At 60.9% G+C, this 19,995-nt stretch overlaps 1 protein-coding gene and 1 long non-coding RNA gene across 3 annotated transcripts in view; both read right to left on the reverse strand.

The window, feature by feature from the left end:
• The window catches only part of WFS1 (wolframin ER transmembrane glycoprotein), a 28,651-nt gene that overhangs the window by 2,641 nt on the left and 6,015 nt on the right, over window positions 1-19,995 (reverse strand). The window contains exons 2-7 of one of the 2 annotated variants that reach the window (XM_036921161.2): window positions 18,969-19,198; window positions 10,351-10,433; window positions 9,678-9,822; window positions 7,915-8,085; window positions 6,616-6,696; window positions 4,691-4,836 (exon numbers count right to left, since the gene is read on the reverse strand). In XM_036921161.2, coding sequence (XP_036777056.2) covers window positions 4,691-4,836; window positions 6,616-6,696; window positions 7,915-8,085; window positions 9,678-9,822; window positions 10,351-10,433; window positions 18,969-19,197 — 855 coding nt within the window. In that variant the 5' untranslated portion in view covers window position 19,198. Of the gene's footprint in view, window positions 1-4,690; window positions 4,837-6,615; window positions 6,697-7,914; window positions 8,086-9,677; window positions 9,823-10,350; window positions 10,434-18,968; window positions 19,202-19,995 lie in introns of both variants that reach the window. The other variant, XM_036921162.2, reaches the window with a different exon arrangement.
• Window positions 2-1,060, reverse strand: LOC118930211 (uncharacterized). Its single transcript, XR_008997681.1, has 3 exons — window positions 934-1,060; window positions 469-497; window positions 2-119 (listed from the first exon to the last, which is right to left on the reverse strand). It is a non-coding gene; the product is annotated as an uncharacterized LOC118930211 (long non-coding RNA).

Raw genomic sequence — 19,995 nt, forward strand, 5'->3', positions numbered from 1 at the left:
GGATGAAGGCAGGGTGTTGGAGCCAAGCCAGGGCAGGAGACCCCTCACGGGCATCTTATCACCCTCGTCAACCATGCCAGCTCTGGGCAAATGAACAAGTGACCCCTGCTGTGTTCCCACTGCCAGCCCTTCCCCAGCAGGGTTCCCACCGCCAGCCGTGCCCCATCAGGGTTCCCACCGCCAGCCCTTCCCCAGCAGGGTTCCCACCGCCAGCCCTTCCCCAGCAGGGCTCCCACCTCCAGCCCTTCCCCAGCAGGGCTCCCACCTCCAGCCCTTCCCCAGCAGGGCTCCCACCGCCAGCCCTTCCCCAGCAGGGCTCCCACCTCCAGCCCTTCCCCAGCAGGGCTCCCACCTCCAGCCCTTCCCCAGCAGGGCTCCCACCGCCAGCCCTTCCCCAGCAGGGCTCCCACCGCCAGCCCTTCCCCAGCAGGGCTCCCACCGCCAGCCGTGCCCCAGCAGGGCTCCCACCGCCAGCCGTGCCCCAGCAGGGCTCCCACCTCCAGCCCTTCCCCAGCAGGGTTCCCACCGCCAGCCGTGCCCCAGCAGGGCTCCCACCGCCAGCCCTTCCCCAGCAGGGCTCCCACCTCCAGCCCTTCCCCAGCAGGGCTCCCACCTCCAGCCCTTCCCCAGCAGGGCTCCCACCGCCAGCCCTTCCCCAGCAGGGCTCCCACCGCCAGCCCTTCCCCAGCAGGGCTCCCACCGCCAGCCGTGCCCCAGCAGGGCTCCCACCGCCAGCCGTGCCCCAGCAGGGCTCCCACCTCCAGCCCTTCCCCAGCAGGGTTCCCACCGCCAGCCGTGCCCCAGCAGGGCTCCCACCGCCAGCCCTTCCCCAGCAGGGTTCCCACCGCCAGCCGTGCCCCAGCAGGGTTCCCACCGCCAGCCCTTCCCCAGCAGGGCTCCCACCGCCAGCCGTGCCCCAGCAGGCCCTTCCACCTGGAACACCCGCTCCACACAGCAAAGTCCTCTGTGCTCTACAGTCCACACGGCCCCTCCCTCCACCTACCCAGTCCCCCTTGGGCCCCTGAAGCCTGAGCCCACTCCCCTCCCACCCGGGCCGGACTCCCGGCCTCCTGCCAGGGTTCCCACACTCCCCCATGACACAGCCAGCACCCAGAGGATTGCACCTGGCTCCCCTCCTCCCACTGCAAAGGGCTCACACTTGTAGACCCAACAGAGCCCTGGGATGCCAGGGTGGGAACCAGGCTCATGGCTCGGCTAACCCCAGCGGCAAGGACCTCACCGCCCAAGCCCCGGCTCCCCACCCAATAAGGGGAGAGGAGCTCTAAGCAGTCCCAGGAGTGGCAGTGGGTGGACAGCCTCCAGAAAGGAGAGTTCGGGGCAAACATAATCTCAGGGCCTCAGCACCCCTGTACTGAATGGAGATGATTCAACTATTGCAGTCAGATGAGGCACCTTTGCTAGTGGCCGGAGACCCTGAGAAGCCGCTGCCTGCCCCCACGTACACCCACACCGCGCTTAGAACAGACACACAACCTCCCCAGCCATGTTCCCAGGCAGCCCCTGCTCCCTGCCTTGGGTCCCGCTTCCCAATCTGCACCCAGTGCAAAGGGCAGAGGGAACCCTTAGCCTTCACCACGGCAAAGGAGGAATGAAGGATTGTGCAGGAGGTGGCAGGGGCAATTCTGCCATCCAGGGCAGACCCCACACCTGCCGGGCTTTCTGGGAAGTCCCAGAGTCTATCAACCCTGCCAGAGCTCAGGGGCATCAGGAGAGAGGCTGGAGGGAACAAAAAGAGAGAGTGGCTATGACAGTGTCAGTCCTCGCTTGTGGGACCAGATCACACCGGGGAGTGGGCACTCGGGGATCAGCCAGGCATGAGGGCAGGGACACGTGGCTGTGTGCCCAGAGCCCATCCGAGGGGCTCCAGGGTGGAGCCCCTGCACCACCCAGATGAGGGGGCAGCATGGCCGTGGCCTGTGCCCTCAGGACAGGTTCTCCCTGCCTGCCCCACTGGAGGACGGAGGGGAGGACTGGCCAAGGAGGAGGGATCCCGGGTGAGCGTAATCAAGTGACAACCCAAGATGTGGCCATCATATGCCAGAAGCCTTGGGTGTCCACGCCAGATGCCCAGAGCACCTGGGAGCAGCTGGGAGAGCCCTCCACTGATGAGCGGGACCTGGGCTCACAAGGGAAGCCACTTGCCAACGCATACGCGTGCAGGCCCGTCTATGTGCAAAGAGCTGCTCCCCTTCTAGCGTGTCTGTGGTTCTCCACTTGTTTATGATAAGCAAGAAAATGAACAAGTGAATACAAGCTAACGACCCCCCTGGCTCACCGGGACTGGCAGTCCCTGGAGGCCCATGCCTGCCTGGAAGAGCACCAGGGAACACCGGGCACCGACATGTGAGCTGTGGTGGGTTTTTCTGACATGTGCCGGATGGTGTCGGCCTCCACCTGCCCATGGAGGCGCCGGCGCCATCTGACCAGAGACTTCTCTCCTGCTAAGGTCCCAACTCAGCCCCCAGGAAGTTCCCACCCAAGGCCCCCCGAATCATGAGACTAGAAACCTTTTCTGTAGAGACAGTCCGAACAAATTAGAATCACTCTTCTTTGAGCAGCAACAAAATTTTTTTAAAACGAGCAGCTCTATAAAGGACCGTGAAGAGTGCTCTGGGAGGCCTGAGGTCATCAGCCATTCAGCTGACGTAAGAAACCAAGAAAAGTGAGTGCTTCCACCTGGGCAGATGGCGCAAGGGCCGAGCTGTGCCTGATAGGCTGAGAAAGCCAACCTCAACTAGATTCCGCTCAGGCCTGGGGGAAGACATTCGCATGTTGGCCTTTCCAATGATTTAATGTGAAAACAGTTGGAATTTTTAAGTATTACTAAATTTAATTTTACAAGGGTTTCATCTGTCACGAAAAGCTCAGAGAAGAGGAGCTTGGAGTCTGGAACATTCCTGCGGGAGTCACAATAGCTCACAAAGAGGCGTCTGTCATTTCTCACCCTGGGTGCCGAAGGCCTCCCCAAATCTTGCTGCCCTCTCTGTTTTCCACGAGGCTATTTAAAGCTGGAACAGCTTTTAGTTTTAGGAGATGCTTGCTATGATTCATTTTCTCTCTTTTGCACAAGACTTTTAACAAGACAAAACTGTAAAGGAATCAAAGTGTTCTGACAGTTTCAAAAACTGAAAGGAAACACAGAGCCTTGTTTATTTCTTGTCCGAATATTTTAAATCTCTCCCTCCCAAAAAGAAGGTTCAGATATCTTACAGCACTGAGTGTATTGCCCATAGCAGGTGACATAATACACTGTAAACCAGCGTCCCTTTGAAAGCAGGCATTCTTAGTAGTTACACCAGGTCAGTGTACACCCAGCTGGCCTGAGGGTTCTCCAATTTGCCCTTTCACCTTTGACCCTCACTGGCACATGAGAGCGCCTCCTCTTTGCCAAGAACCACGGCAAGCGCTCCATCTTCTTTCTCTCTTGTTAATATGGAAGCTGGTGGCACGTGTCCGTGAACACACCTGCCTCCACGTGGGCCTTTGATAAAAGCAGACCTTCCTCGGTCAGGTTCCGTGGGCATCCTGGCCCTGCCTCTCAGGACCTTCACCCTGGACCCACCACGGGACCTCAGGGGACTGTCCCTCAGCTCTGGTCCTGAGCAGACCATCTCCCACCACTCTGGCCGCAGCGTCTCCTACGCCACTCAGAGGGCAGCCTGGTCTGCGCCTCCTATCGGGGCTCCCAGCTGAGCTATATCGACATGGGGGGCTTTCCAGCACACTTCCTGCCCCCCCACTCCCAGCCGCTGGTGGCTAAGCTGTCGCCTGCCCCAACCCTAACTCGCCAGCCCACTCTACCCCCCTGATGGGAGTTCCCACTCGTTCCTCGTCAGCTGGGGACACACAGAAGCCAAGGCATTCTAGGATGGCTCATGCCACATGCTCGGCGCCCCTTATGCTGGCTTTGCCCCCACTGGCCACTTGTGCTGATAGACCTGCCGGGTAGGATAACCAGACTCTCGGAAGTCTTGGTGTTCTCTGCAAAGTGAGATAGGGACACAATTCAGCCCGCGAGCCGAACTGGGGAAACCCCATGTGAGGGCAGTATGGCCACGTCATCCTTACCGCCAAGTCTCAACACAATGACCAGTAGAGCAAAAGCTGTCACAACAGGAGCATGACCGGCCAGTCCTCGCTTGCTGGATATGTGTATGCTCTGTGCTCATTCCTGGTCATCTGCTGCTGCCCGCTGGCCAACAGTGGTGGCCGGAGTGTGCCCCTTCCTTCAGGCGGGCTCACAGTCACCTCCTCGCCACTCTGCGCACCTCACACCCATCTCGCTCCGAGGCCCACAGCCCCAGATCGGCAGGTACCCCTGCTGGGCCTTCAGGTCTCCTCAACACTGGCACTTTGTTTTCGGGAGAACACCTTTGAGAAACTGACCTCCATTCTGTGCCGTAAACCGGCCATTTTCAAAATGACAAAGTCAAAGACTCCAGCACCTGGCACCCTGCTCCCTACATGGCGTTTTGCAGAGGGAGACACAAGGGGGCTGTGCTCATGTATCACCACTGGGACAGGACACGGCCTCATGCAGGTACATGACGGGCCTCCACAGGGACAGGTGGCCCAGCCCCAGAAGGCTCTGTGCTGGGCCAGGACCTCCCACCTGCACCCTCCCGGCAAGTGACGGGCACTGCAGGGCAGGTGGGTGCCCGGTGCTCACCTTCAGGCGCAGGGGCAGGTCCTCGGGGCTCCTGCCCGCCAGCTCGTCGTCATCGTCATCCTGCAGGAACAGGTTGGTGGGGATGATGCCTCTGGCATACTTCTTGGTGATCTCCACGAAGTCATCCAGCGCTACGTAGCTCTTGGCTGGAGCACAGAAGAGAATGTCACTGGGTGGGTCTACACCTCAAGCACACCGTCCCCGCATGGACGGCAATGCAGGGGCAGGGGCAGGGGCAGGGGCAGGGGCTAAGCTGAGAGATGCCGAGCAATGTTGGGGAGCAAGTCTGTCTGTCCTGGATGGAAGGGCAAGGGCAGGCAGACAGGAGGCAAGGTGGAGAGGGCCTTCAGGGGTAGCCTCCACCTGGGCCCCTGGTCTCGGAGACATGCTGTCCCTCTAGTGAAGCACCCCCTCCCTAGATCTCCAAGCCCAGGGCCTGCCTGCTCAGCTAAACCACACCAACCCTTCAGCCAACTTCACCAGCACCCCTCCCTCAGCCACGGCTTCTCACAGCACTGGGGGCAGGGAGCCCGCAGGCCCCTCCCAACCGCTCTATTCAATGCATGTCCCAGGGCACTTTCCCTAGTGATGGTTGAGCAAACCCTGCATGTGCCCAAGTCTGGACGCTCACCAACGGTGAGCCCATGTCAGAGCTCCCCTCCTGGCAGCAGAAAGGGGAGGAGGCCAGGACACGCAGTGAGGGCACCGACACAAGTGACACCACCATGAACAGGACACGGGTGTGGGGCTGGGTCTGCTGCGCTTGCCTTTCACCAGGTGTTTTCTGAGGCATGCATGGGGAGCTGTGCTCAGTGCTGGGGGCACAGAAGACAGCACCCTATGTGAGGCATGACCAAGGGGACAAAGGGCATCAGGCCCTGGGCGAGTGCCAGGGGAGGGAGCTGCCCCCGAGACAACTGGGGACACGTGGCAGGACACACAGGCGAGTGGCCTGGCAGGGGCTGTGTGCTTGGGGCCGTCAGGGGCGTCTGGCACCCCACTGGCCATCAAGGCAGCGAGTGTGGGCCCGGTGGGGGTCTGAGGGCGAGTCACTGGGCAGCGCTGACACCCAGTGCTGGGGGCGACACCAAGTGCTGGGGGCGGGAAAGCCGTGGGAGGAGCGGCCACCTCTGTCCACGAGGGACTCCGTCGGACCAGGACAGGGAACTGCCCCCGGAGAGCCGGACAGAGCCGCTCTGATGAGATGACAGTGGGGAGAGAACTTGGGGTGCTGACTCGGGCGCCCTTTCTGGGAGTTCCACTGGAAGGGAGAGCAGGGAAGTGGAGACAGCTGTGGGAATGAGGGGTCCAGAGAGGGTTTCGTCCTTTTTCTGAGGTGAGAAGACAGCACACGTTCCTAAGCCACTGGGACTGTTCCAATGGTGATGCGGGAGGGACAAGGGCCGCGGCCACGTCTTTGAGGGGAGAGCTGATCCACCAGGCTGCCACCGGGCTGGACCGGGGGGACAGGGCTGCCCACACCTGCCACAGAGGCCCGGGGAGGGCACGTCTCCACCCCGCTCTCACGAGAAAGGGCAGCAGGGCCAGCCGCGGACCAGTCTGTGTGAGCCTGGCATGTGATTTTCCCATTTGACTCCATAACATTCAAGCCGTTACTCAGCCCACAGGAAGTGCTGATGTGGTCAGTCACCAAATCCCCTGGGGTGGAGAAGGCTGAGCAGGGCAGGCCTGGCATTCCACTGCTCAGAGCTTCTGCAAGGGTGTTTCAGGGGCGCTGACAGCCTCCCAGGCTCCATCCCCAGGGCACTCCTCACCCCAGTCTGACCCCAGCCCCCAGCACCTCTGGGGCTGAGAAACTTCTCAGAAGGCCTGGACTTCCCAGGAAGGAGTGGACGCAGGCCCAGGGGAGAGGTGCCACCATATGGCCAAGGGGCTGTGAGCGCGGGGCTGCCCGCCATACTCACACTCGCTGCTGACGAGGCGCTCCAGCACCCGCCTCTGCTTCTGCAGGGACCTGGGGACGGGGCCTGGCTGTGCTCCTCCATCTGTGGGCAACAGAATGGATGGAGGGTCAAGGCAGGCTGTCCCACCATGCCCTGCAGCCCTCCAGAGACCTGCTCACATGCTGGGTACAGCAGAGCCCAGGGCCTGCACACAGCCCTTGATGGGCACTGTGAGGGCTGCTCCTCTGGGCAACCACCTCTCAGCCATGAGGGCAATGCAGTGGCCCGCAGGACCTCCATCCCTGCAGAGTACCAGCTCCCTCCCCCAACACCCGGCAAAGCCCATCCCCTCTATGGATACATCGGAGCACTGGACAGACACACCGTGCTCTCTGGGCAGTGTAACCTGTCCCCGAACACTTTGCTGGCATTGTCCTTGGCACAAATATTCCCTGGAATAGACTCAGCACCCCCTTCCCCTATCTTCCCAGCCCTGGTTCTGGAAGGGAAGGGTGACCTCTGAGGTGACTGACACTGGCCTTCTGTCAACATCCACCTGCTGCACACCCCACCCAGCACGCAGTGTGGGGCTCTTCCCGCGTGCCTTTGTGGGGTGGGTCAGGCAGGGGCTGGACAAGGACAGACTGTGACAACAGGAGGAGGAGGCCCAGGGCCGAGGGCGCCCAGACGAGCTGGAACTAGCCCGGGGGGGGGGGCCCGGGGGGTCCTGGCAGAAATCCACTTTCTGACCAGCTGGAGGCAGATGCTCCCAGCGTTGGCAGAGGAAAGTCGGTGGGGCCCGGGAAACGGGGAGGCCACACCGGTCTCAGAGGAGCACTCTTCTGCCCGTTTGTCCCTCCAGATGGCTGCCCACTGGGTCAGAGGCTGGAGGTGCTGCAGAGGCTGGTGACAAGGCCCACCTGGCGATGCCGCTGGAGACACTGCCCACTTGGTGTCCCCGGAGCCTCGGGGACATGGGGGTGCAGGGACCCTGGTCCCAGCCCACACCTGTCCCTCTCCCCTGACTCTGTCCCTGGAGGAGGGGCAGGACACCCTAGAACGAGGCCTGTGGCTGTGCCTGCGGGCAGGCGCGGGTGGAGCCCCGAGGGGCAGAGGGAGCAGGGGGAACCACAGGGGAGCTGCTGGGCGCCCGACGGTGGGCTGCATCCTGGGCATGGCCTCGGGAGGGGACCCCGAGGACAGGAGGACACCCCAGGAGGAGCCTTTAGGGGCTCCCGGGCTCCCACAGGTAAGCCCCCCAGAGTGCCGCGAGCAGGGCCCGTGGGGCCTGGGCGGCCGGCCCGCGGCGGGGCGCCGTACCGTGTTCGTTGACCTGGCCCACGTTCTCCAGCAGCTCTGACACGGCCACCTGCTGCTTCTTCTTGGGGTTGAGCTTCCAGTACATGACCAGGGCCGCCTTCCGCACGGCGCGCTCCAGGTCGGTCTCGGACGAGAGCTGCCTCACCTCCTGCTGGTTCTCCAAGGTGATGCCTGGGGAACAGGAAGCACCGGAGGCCTCGTCCCGCCCGGAAGCTGCTGCTGTGGCTCCCAGCCAGGCCCGAAGGTGCTCGGTGAGAGGCTTTGCAGGCATCTTTGCACCGGAGCAGAAATGGACCCTTGGCCAAGAAGGGCACAGGCCCAATCCCTGCTGGCGCCCACCCTCCAGGGCCGAGGAGGCACTGGGTACGGCCTTCCTCTGCTACCAGTTCACTCCCCTGCTGTCCCCATCTTCCAAATGGAGAAACTGAGGCACACAGGGGTGTCCTGGCTTGCCGAAGGCCACAGCGTCAGAGACAGGGAGAGCCAGCCTCACTGCAGAGCCCGGCCCAGGAGCCCCACAGCACCTCACAGGCGCCGTCGCGCCTGAGCAGCCAGGACTGCCGTGCTCCTGCCAGGTCGGCCCTTCCCCGGGAAGACCAAGACTCACCCGCAGAGAGATGGGGTGCTCAGCAGCCACCTTTTTCCCTTCACCCCAACTTTCAGGGACCTCAGTATGCCCTTCCCACAGGGCAGCAAGACTTGCAATAGAAGATTGGGTTTTCTGTCCTTTTAAACATTTTCCAAGTTTTCCACCTGAGCACGTTTATGGTCAGAAAGCACTCAAAGTGGGAACGTGGGGGTGTGGAGCAGGGGCACCCCAGCCTGGCTCCCCCGGCCCCCCACCGACATGCCCTCCACTCGCTGGTCCTGACTGGGCTGCCTTCCAGCCTCTGGGAGCCACAGACTCCGACAAGCCGGCTCCGCTCCGACAAGTGACTCGCTCCGGCCAGGCGAGGCCGTCCTGCCTTCTCTGGAACGGGGAGCTGGTTCGGTGAGAAGTTCTGACTAACAGTCGCCACCGCTCCATTTTCAAAGGCCAAAGGCCAAAGAAAGCAGATTCTACGCAACCAGTGTGACTCTTAAGAACATTATGACACAAAACCAGAAGGAAATACACTCAACCACGAGGCACTTCTCCCTGGGTTCCAGGGCTGCGGGGCATTTCACCTTTACATTCTTTACATTGTCCAGGTTTCCCATGATAAGCATAAGACTTCTACCATGTGCGGGAAAAAGTCATTAAATAAAACCCTTTAGGACAGATGCACCCATTCTCCCGGGAGCCTTGCACCTTCAGAAAACTCACTGCTCCAGACCCCAGGGAGGGGCCGCGCCCGGGGCAGCAAGGCGGTCTGAGCAGGTCCCCACCGGCCTGCAGCCCCCAAAACGTTCTGCCCAGACCAGAAGGCAAGGCGGTCCAGGAAGTTCCGTCCTGACCTCTGGCACGTTCTCCAGCTTTACCGCGGTGCTGCTGACCCTTCACTGGCTCCAGGACCTATTCCTCAAGCGGGATGGGAACCCAGAAGGTATATACTTGTGGACACCAACACCCGCTGAAGAGAACGAAACGGCTGTGTTTGCAAAATACCCCACGTCATGCTCTAGAAACGTCTAGGTGACAAAGCCACCAGTGAACAGAAATGACACTCGGCTCTCCGGGGCGCCGCCACCATCAAGCTTCCCGCTGCTCTTATCTGAGCTGCTAAGTTAGCAAGCAGCCCCGCACCCCTCAGGCAGCTGCTCCCAGCCTCACACGGACCCACCTTTTCTGTCCGCCAGGCACCGGCGAAGCAGCTTGACGGGCTCGTGCCGGCCCTGCTTGGCGGCGAGGATCAGCCAGTCCACGGCAGTGCAGTTATTGAGTTCTTCGTCCACACTGCTGGCTAGCTGCAGGTAGTGCTTCCCCACCTGCAAGCGAGACCCCACGCAAGCCGCGCTCTGCGTGGGCCTCCACACGGAGCACCCAGGGCTCCTACGCACATCGGGGCCCACACTGCTCCTAGCCGGGCCACCTTGGGTCTTAGACCGTCCCCTGGCCCGTGCTTCCGGCCGATCCCCCTCTTCACCCCTTCACCCCCAAGGCCAAGAAGAAAGGTGGCAGGAACAGGGTCGCCCAGGTGTCCACACTAGGCTGGGTCTCCCAGACCCTCAGGGCACTTCCTCCACACGTGACTGTGGGGAGGGCATGGCACCCCCTCCACCCGACAGGCAGGAAGCAGGGAAGGCCTCCTGGAGGAGGTGATGCCTAAGACTATGTGTGAGCTGGACACGGGAGAGGAAGGAAAATAGCACAGCAGACGTAGAAACAGAGCCAAGGGCCCGGCACGTGGCTGGGCAATCTGCAGGGCGCCGGCTCCTCCATGGGCTGCGGGGCTCAGTCAGGCCCACAGTGCAGGGGCCGAGGCCTGGGCCTCCCCAGGACACCGGGGTTCTCACCTCCGTCTGCGCCTTGGGGTCCCCAGCCTTGGCCTTCTCCAGGATTTCTTCAAAGGGGGTTTCTCTGCCCCTCTTCTCAGGCCCTTTAACACAGGTTAAAACAGACGGATGTCACAAAGCCTCTCCTTGGCACTTGTCAGAAGAGCGGAGGGGACGGCAGGAGGGGGCTGCAGGCTTACAGCAGCTCCCCAGGTTAAAGTCCAGGTCAGGGGCAGCTGTGGAGAGAACACGCCAGAGAGCTGCCTTCCAGCAGCGCAAACAGCCCCCGCGTGGACAGAAGACCCTTCAGGAGGTGGTTGGTTCTCAGCAGGAGCTCGAGGCTTTGGGTGGGAGGCAGGCGAAGGAAGAGGGTGGGAGCAGGTTCAGGCCTGCTTGCACTGGGGCTCTAGAAAGAGCCAAGGGCTCCAGTTTGAAAGCCCCTGACCTAAATAACAGACCTGCACACCAAGGCCCAGCCGCCAATCAACACGCCTAATTATGGCTTCCAAGACGGCAGTCTACACACACAGCTCTTGGAGGCCATAATCAGCGCTCACACGTTTTGATAGACACGCTTATCACAGTGAATCAGAACCAACTCCCCACGATGCTCTGCAGTGAAATTCACCATCCGCAGCTCAGAAATGCCCTTGAGGGGATGCACTCAGGGTGCCGGGCCTCTAGGTTGCTCCCCACACCCCCTCATCCCACGGAACGGGCCACAGACCACTCTGCATCGCTCCTCGGGGTCACTCCCCAGCACAGGCCCGCCTGCCGGAGCGCTAGGCCCGGGGTGCACACATCACGAGGCTCGTGCTGCACTCCACTTCCCAAAACGCCATCCCGGGCAGTAAGAGCCTCATGTAACCACAGCCGTAACCAGCACTGGGCAGCATAACAGCAAAACTGCTTTTGAAAAAATCTTTGACCGGTCCCTTTCTTTGATTTATGGGACCATTAATCTGGGGCCCACGCCCGGCTCTACAGCTGCCCCACCTTGGCAGTGCCCATGGGATGGGGCAGAGGTGTCGCCAGCTACAGGGTGGCTGCTTATTAGAGATTAACAGACCCTTACCTCCGAGTTAAGGGAACACGAACAGCCGCCCGATGACCAGCCTTCCCTACCCGTGCATCCAGGGCTTCCCCAGAACCAGCTCCACCAGGCTCAGAGCCGGCTGGGCCCCAGCCAGGGCCGCCTGCCTGTGTTAGGGGCGCCGGAGTCTTTCTCTGGGACAGAGGACCCCAGGAGGCAGGAGGGGCAGGGGCCTAAGGCAACACAGCCTTCCAGGTTCAAAAGTGGAGGTCACACCCACTGTGGAGGGCACAGGTGCTCTTGGTGACAGCTCGCAAACACCATGACACCCTCCTGCGGAGCTCAGACTGGGCTTTCTCGCCAAGGTCCTTGGGAACCTTCCCCGCCAGTCGCCAGTGGCCTCAGGGCCCAGACACCTGCCCCTTCCCTAGGTGCTTCTCGAGTCTTCAAGGTCAGTCTCTCCCTTCTGGCTGCTGCCACACCCCCTTCAGCCCTGGAATGTACTTTCCGGCCAAGGGCTCAGACTTAAGAGAACTGGGGGATGCAAATCCTGCAGGCTGCAAGCCAGGCCCTTCCTGAAGGCTCCCCGGGAGGGAGCAAGTGCAGGCAGAGAAACCCTACCCGACCCACGTGAATCTGCCTTGAGCATGACGGTGCCTTGTGACCTAGCGGGAGTCACTTTCAGTCCAATCATTCTATCTACCCAATAGGACAGTTTATGAAGGCTGAGACACTTGGTGTTAAGTGACTGGTCCAGAGCTGGCATTCCCAGTGTCCCTACCCACTTCCCTCCCCCACTGACCCCAGGTCCTTTGCTGCATTTCCCAGCGCAATGCTGGGCATCTCTCACAAGTTCACAACTCTTTTCTCGACTAACTGAATTCATGAGCCCACATTCATTTTTTTAAATCAAGATAAAGAAGATTCAAGCATACATCTCTTGACTAATTAATTAGTTAGTTATGATTAATTTTTCACAGCAGTTAGTGAATGACCTGACATTTCAACAGGGGTCCCCAACAGAGTCTCCCTGGAACATACTACACACCTTCCTCATTACTCTGCTTCCCACTTGGCACAGGTAGAAATACTACAATCACTCAAATGTTGGGCTCATGTTGCAGATCAGAGGGTTTCCCATCTAAGTAGGAGCCTTCACGCAGGTCGAAGGCAAACCCCACCGGGCTCACTGCCCCACACAACATGTGCGTCCAGAAGCTGGCTGCCAAAGTGTGGCACCGAGGACCACGGAACACACTGTTCTTTGCATATTCCACCACCATTCCTAACGTTTTTGGTGACAACCTTGATGTCCCCTTAGGGGACCCACCCTCCTGCACCCTGGGCCAAGGTCTGGTGGCACTGCCCTTCATCCCACACTTCAGGGTGCAGCATGCCCACCTGAGGGCTCCATCTCCCTGAACACAGTGCCTGGCTCAGGGGTGGGTGCAGATGCAAGCCAGGCTAGCGGGGCTGCGAACTGTGGGCCAACAGCTTTCTCCTGCTGGACCCCAGATGCCAGCTTGGGGCCCCAGAGGGCTGCTCCATGAGGAGAGCCCACCAGAGGGTGAGGTCACACAGGAAAGCAGAGCTGGGGGGACCTGATCACATCATCTGAGCCCCTGGATCCAATGCACTCTAGACACCACAGCTGTCTGAGATTGATAAAAGCCCCGGGAGTCCAGACTCAGTGCACGCGCGCACGCGCGCACACACACACACACACCCTTTTAAATTCCCACTGAATTAGTAAGTGACCCTTCCTTCTCTCCTGCCGCCTGCAGGATGCTGGCCCCTGCCCCTGGCAGGGCGCATCACTGTCTTCTTGCTGGAACCTGGCCTGTCATTTCTCAGCTCCCACCAGCCTTTATGTGGACAGCCTGTGTTCAGGGGTCTGAGCCATCCCCACTCCCAGCTTCTAGCACAGCGCCAGACATGGGAGGGACGGACGGAAGGGCCGAGGGCAGGGCCTGCGCCTCCACCTGGCCCCCACACCCTAGTGCAGGCACAGGGCACAGACTCGGCACAGCGATCGGACCGCCAAGTCCGACTCCCCCAGTTTGAGCAGGTACTTTGGAGAGACGGCAGAGGATGACCAGCACGTTTGCTCCCACTCACGAGAGCACTGGGACCACGCAGGGCGGCGAGCCGGGAGGCCTCCGGCTGCCTTTCCCACGGCCCCGGAGGCTCCCGCCAGCTCCCACCACCCACGGGGCTCTCCCAGACAGCTGGGGACCAGGAAGAAGTGGCCCTCCACCTTCATAGACTGCTACGATCTGGACATGCTGAAGTGAATTTTTTGAATTGTTGAATGCTTGCCAAAAGCTCTTAAAAGAACAGTGCCGTCTGAGACATGTAGTAAATAGGACGCAATACTCCTTGCTCTAAGGGGCAGCTGCCACCTCTCACTTCCTCACTCGCTGGCCCTGGACACCTCAGCCTCCCAGAGACCCCGGTCCTCCCAGGACACCCACCACATGGGACTTCACTGAAGGGGAAGGGGGACGGGAGCCAAGGCCCACCGTGTGTTCTCGATGGCTGAAGCCAGAGCACAGGGTGGGGCCTCCTCACATGGGCTGCTGGGTCTCCCTGCACCAAGGGGTGCCATCAGCCTTCATGATGCTGACCCAGGTTCTCGTGAACAATCCTTGCAATCCCATCTCTTCCCTAGGCTGGCTGAGCTCAGGCATGGGGGTCCCAACTGTGAAGTGCACCCTGCCGACAGGCCCCAGGCAGGGGCAGTAGCCTCAGCCCCCTCCTCACTGACCAGCAGACACCGACTGAGCACTGGCTCCACACCAGTCTGAGTGCCAGTTGCTGAGAGCACCGCGCTAACTGAGGCAGGACTCCTGCCCTCTTGGCTGCCCTGGGGTCAGACAAGGACAGTCACATTCCATCAGTGCGGGTCTGGGGGCTGTGGAGGTGTCACAGGGATCATCAATCCCGATGGAAGGGGCTTCCTGAAGGAGGTGGCATCTGAGGCTTGGGACGCAGGTGGCATCTGAGGGCACCCAGCCAAGTTGCCAAAGGTCCTGGAAACCACTGCATCCGAGAAACTCATCTGTCCTCACGACAGGTCATCCTGCCATGCAGGGGTCATGGCATGGGCACGGCAAGACAGACCAGGGTAACATCACGTGTGTGAGCAGCTCCTAAGGTTTCAAGGAGAGCCCCTTGGTGGACAAGAACTGTGTCATTCACTGCTGGGACCTGTCCCCAGGACAGCAGGGCCTCGGTGCTCTGCACCCCTCACACCCACGTCTATCCTGGCTCTGCCCCCACTCCGCCCCCGTCCCCACTGGGAACCACCTCCCAGGCACCCCCAGAGGCTCTAGCCGGAGACCTGGACATCAGCCTTGCCTCTCCTGCCCCCTGCGCTCTCCCCCCTGGCCCTGGCCCTGGCCCCACGGCCACCCCCACACAGAGGCCAGGGTGGCTTCTTTAACACCGCTCCTCTGATCTAAATCCTCGAACATACCCAAGGACACGATTCTCCTACCTGACCCTCTAGACCTCTCTGAGGCTGGCCGGCCTCTTGAGCTGCGCCTTGACCCCTGCCATCAGTCCTGGCGCCCTGAGCGCCCAGCACAGCCCGCACCTTCTTCACTTACTCCCCCAGCAGCTCCTCTGGAGGGGGGCCCTGCCTGTCTTGGCACACGGCTGGGCAGGCCCTGGTCAGCCCTGGGTGAACACCTCCCGGCAGGCTGTGCCTCCACCCAAGGGTCCCAGCCACCAGCCTCCTCTGGGGCCCTGTGGTTGCCAAAAGGCTGGCCTGGCTCTGACAGCTGGGAGGCCTCTCGGACTGGGCAGTCCTGCTGGCTGGCAATCTGCTGCGACCCTCCAGGGTCAGCACAGAGGGCACCTCCACGGGCCCGACAACGCCAGTCATCCCCAGCACAGTGCTCGCCTCCCGGGGCAGTTGTTTACTTCTTTTACTCCTGCACTGGGGCTCTTGGAGGGCAGGCCTGGCCAGGGGTCACGCTGGGGCAGCCGACGAGCCAGGCACAAGTCCCTTGCTTTGCTCACGCACAGGGTGCCGCTCTGCACCTGCACCAGAGCTTCCCGAGGTGCTGGGCCCATGGGGCGCACCACCACGGAGCTGTCCCGGGGGCCCGCCTTGGAGAGTGAGCTCAGGGCAAAGGCTGTGCCCAACCTCGAATGCACCCGTTCAGCTGGAGCCCCGGGTCATCTACTTCACCTCTTTCCCTGGGTTCCTCATCTGGAAAAATTGAAGAAGTGAGTGAATGCAGAGAACAACCCAAAGCAGGTTGGAAAGGGTCTTTTCAACGCTCTCCTTGTAGCCTGTGGTGCATAACTGATGCTCGTTACACCTTTGCTCGATGGACAGGTGAACAAATTAATTAAAACTTACTGAAAAGCCCCTCGTGGGGCAGCTGCAGGCAGTGTGGGCCGGCAGGGCAGGGCCTGTGGTGTCCACGTCAATGACCGGTGATGGACGCAGAGCCTCTGGGAAAGCAACGCAGCAGGGGGCCGGTCCCCAGGGCTGCCAACCTGGCCAGTGCCCACTCTCCTCTCCCTCCCCTTGGGGGCACAAGCCAGAGACCACACGTGCTTCCTGGCTCTTGTCTGAAACTTACAGTCTGAACTCTGTCCTCCGAGGGCTGCTTTGCGTCACCCAAATTGAAACCACACGCGCCTGACTGGGTCTCTGTGCCTGCAGCCAGGAGGCATCCTTGGCTGGGCCGCGATGCTGGGGTCAGACCTGCTCGCTGGCCTCGGAGACAAAGTGGAGGACGCGGTGAGCTTTTCAGGAGATGCAAAGCCCAGAAGGGCCCAACGACAGCGGACTTCTGGGCCCACTGGGTGCTAGTCCAGTGCGACCCGCACAGGGGCCCTCAGGCTCACTTCATGCAGAGCCCAGAGATGCCCGGAACTCTGCGGGGAGGCGGCCAGTGTTGCAGCAAAGACTGGGGCCAGCTGTGTACTCGTCACTCAGCAGCTGGTCACACGGGCGAGTCTGTGCCTCGGTTTCCTCACCTCCAGATGGGGACAAGAGAGCTTCCCTCCCAGGCTGCTGTGAGGGCTCAGATCCGGCCCGTGGGAAGCCCTGAGGACAGGGCCAGCGCACAGTGGTACACACAGCGGGAGTACACAGCGGGCGCTCATCATGGGCAAGGGGCCTCTGCATGCAGGGCATTGCTGGGCTGGGGGTAATCATCTCAAGCAGCGGCTTCCAGGGGCAAAACAAAACGACAGAGGCTGGGTGAGCTGGAGAAAGGGGAAGTGAGGGGCGACCAGGTGACAGTGGGGGCTGGGATGCCCTCAACTCTCCAGACCACCTGGGGAAGGCCTGGGAATGAGGAAGGAGACCTGCCCTCCCGGCCCCTGCACGCCCGCACACCCACACACGTGCAGTTCTGACGCAGGCCTCCCTCAGGGCAAGAAGGAATCTGACACACATGCAAGCCCCCAAACGCACACAGCCTTGAGATGATGCAAGACCAGTCCCCCAAGAGGAGTTCCGGGTGTGCTGACGTGCAAGGTGGCGCCCCTGGAGGAGAGGCTGGAATGGCACCAGGAGGCCCGGATGCCTGGTGACATTCGTGAGGCATATTAACGCACAAACCATCTCTGTGCACCACCATGCCAGGTGCCCACAGCGGTGAGGGGCCGCGACTCAGCACTGCACCAACCGTGGGGGGCTTCTGCACGCACCAGGGCCCAGAGCACAGGGCCCCACGTGGTCAGTGTGATCCTGCCCACTTCTCAGATGCAGAAACAGGCTCAGAGGGGCCGCCGACTCCCTCAGGAGGACACGGCTCAAGGCCAGCAGCCAAGCGGAGAGTCACACAGCAGCCTGCCTCTGGCCCCTCCTGGGCCACCTCCTGAGGTGGACCACACCCTGACATTCAGTAGGTAACAGGTCCTGTGACAGATGCGTGCTCGCAGAGACAGGACGGGAATGTTCTGGAACAGCTGGCATGGGAGCCAGAGAGCGTTTCACATGCTGCAGGTTTCCACCACAAAGTCACTAAGTCACCCTATCTGCCTGTGAGTGGTATTCATTTTTAAAATAAAAGAAACAGAATTGGGACTATCAGACCATAACATGCACAGTAAGGCAAAGCATTGTTCTGCAAATTTCCATTCCCACTGAGTGTGAGTGTGCAAGTGTGCCAGTCCGGGGCACGTGTGTCTCCTGCTGGGTTCAAGGTCATGCAGAGGCAGAGCCCAGAGCCAGATAGGGTTCCGGCAGGTGGAGATGGTGGACAGAGGTCCCCATGCAGTAAATGGAGATGGGGAAGCTTGGAGGCAGACCTGGGGGCCCTGGAAGGGTCTCTGTGTGCAGGAAGGAGGGGGTGGTGGCCCAGGAGAAGTGAGGAGCTGCTGCTCCGCGTCCCCCGTCAGTGATGGAGTCACTGGCCTCCCTTTGCAGGGCTGGCTGCCTGGCAGACAGACGACGCACCAAATGGGTAAATCACTGGAAGAGCAACCCTGATCTGGCTGCGTCTTCCCCAAACACCAGAGCCAGAGGCTGGGCTCCCCACGTCAAGCGTCTGTGGACCTCACAGTGAGGTGTGGGCCTTCCCACTCATGACAGCCCCTAAAGCATGAGGGAACCTCTCAGACAAGGCTTGTCACACCCTACTCCCGGTCCTGCTCCCAGCTCGCTCCTGATGCATCTCAAGTGCAGGCCCTTGCCCCTTCCTGGCCCCTCACCGCTGCAGTCACCCAGGAGGTCTGGGGCACTCTCTACCCCTCCCCCACCCCAGGCAAGGCCATTTCCTCCCCTGGCCTCCCCCTGGGCTAAGCCTTGCTCAGGTGTCATCTCTTCCCAGAAAGCAGGCCCCAGGTCCAGGGCCACCTCTGTGCTTCCCAGACCCCAGGCTTCCCTCTGCTCCCCATGAAACTGTGGACTCCTTGGGGACAGGCGCAGGTCTGTCATGCCCGTGGCCACCTGGCACAAAGGGCTGTGCTCCGTGAGCAGGAGGTGGACGGAGGAGGCATCAAACCAGAGCACCCCTCCCCCAAGTCTGTGAGGCGCCGGCACTGCGAACAGCTGTCCTGTCCTACCCGGTCCTCACACTGCCTCACCTTTGCTCCTGGGCGGCTAAGAACAGAAAGCTGAAGAGGCTCACAAGTGCCCGGAGAGAGGGACAACCCTTAGCAGCCCGGCCCAGGGAAAGAGGAGAGCACTGGGGACCCGGTTACAGGCCCACGTACATCCTGGGGTGCGTGGCAGCCGAGAGTGGCCTTGTGGGCCCTCAGACCAAATGGCCCCTGAGGAGTGGCCCCAGGGCACAGGGGACAGCCGGGCCTCTCTGAGCGCTGTGCAGGGCCAAAGCTGGGTGGGGAGCCTCCTTCCCCATGCAGACTGCCTGGTACCAACTGCCCACGAGCCCTGGCTGTGAGCAAGTTGGAGCTGGAGCCAGCAGTTTATAAATAAAATAAGGGAATGTGATGTCTGCTACAACCCAAGTTTATGAACGAATGGGCAGAGCCTGCTGTGCAGGTGGGAGCCCAAGGGCCAGGGGTGGGGCCGGGGGCCTGAACCTCAGGAGAACCCTCGCAGGGGCGCCTGGTCCATGTGCTCGTCCCGCTTCCACAGTGTGGCCCTGGGCAGGCCCCATCCCCATCCCCTTACCCATGCCAGCCACTCTTTCTTGGCTCCTGGCACGCTGGGCCCGGGGCATGGCTGAGGCAGCTGTGTCTCCCACATCTGGTGCAGGTCCAACTTGGGGTCCAGGAGCTCGGGACACCCCGCTCTTCTGCTCCACTGAGGCAGTGGCACTGAGCTGTGAGCAGGCCTGGGGCTGTGGTGGTGGTGGAGGCTGTGGCCCAGAGGGGCTCTCGGGAGGGGCACTGGAATCCATCCTGCTGGCAAAAAGAGCCTCAGGTCAGACACACACAGGGCAACCAAGCCTGGCCTCTTATTTTTGGCAGGGGAGGCTGGGGAGAAACAGGGCTGCCCGACACTCTTAGGGCATTTTACTTAACCTCACAGTAGCTGCCCCAAGACCATTCCATTTCACAGATGAAGAAATTGGGGGAGAAACTCCCACAAGGCCATCTGGCTCAATAGGTCCTGAGCTCAGGCCTCGAGTCCCCGCCTCGCCAGGCACGAGCCCTGTGGCCTCATGCATCCTCCTCAGGAGCGGTGGGGATGACGGGATGTTGGGAGGATCAGTGAGATTTGCCACACGGAATGCTGAGCCCAGGGCCCAGCTGGGGTGGCTGAACAGTGCCTCCAAATCCATGCCCACCCCAAATCTAGGGAGGTGGCCCCCTATTTGGGAAAAGGGGCTTCTGCAGATGTAATTAAGGATCTGGAGATGAGATCATCCTGGATTAGGGTGGGCTTTAATCCAATGACCGGTGTCCTTATAGGAGGACAAGGGACACAGAGGAAGGCCCCATGAAGACAGAGGGAGAGACTGGAGAGGTGCAGCTGGGGCCAAGGGACCGAGGCGTGCCAGCCGCACCAGAGGCCAGGAGACAGGCACAGAAGGGCTCGCCCCACACGGCACCAGCCCTGCTGACTGCTTGGTTTGGGACTTCTGCCTCCAGAACTGAGACACAATAAATTTCTCGTTTGAAGCCACCAAGTTTCTGGTAATTTCTTACATAAACTGTAGGAAACAAATACACTGGCACAGAGTAAAAGTTAAATA

Source organism: Manis pentadactyla, chromosome 5, assembly GCF_030020395.1.
Source record: "Manis pentadactyla isolate mManPen7 chromosome 5, mManPen7.hap1, whole genome shotgun sequence".
Classification (NCBI taxonomy): Eukaryota; Metazoa; Chordata; class Mammalia; order Pholidota; family Manidae; genus Manis; species Manis pentadactyla.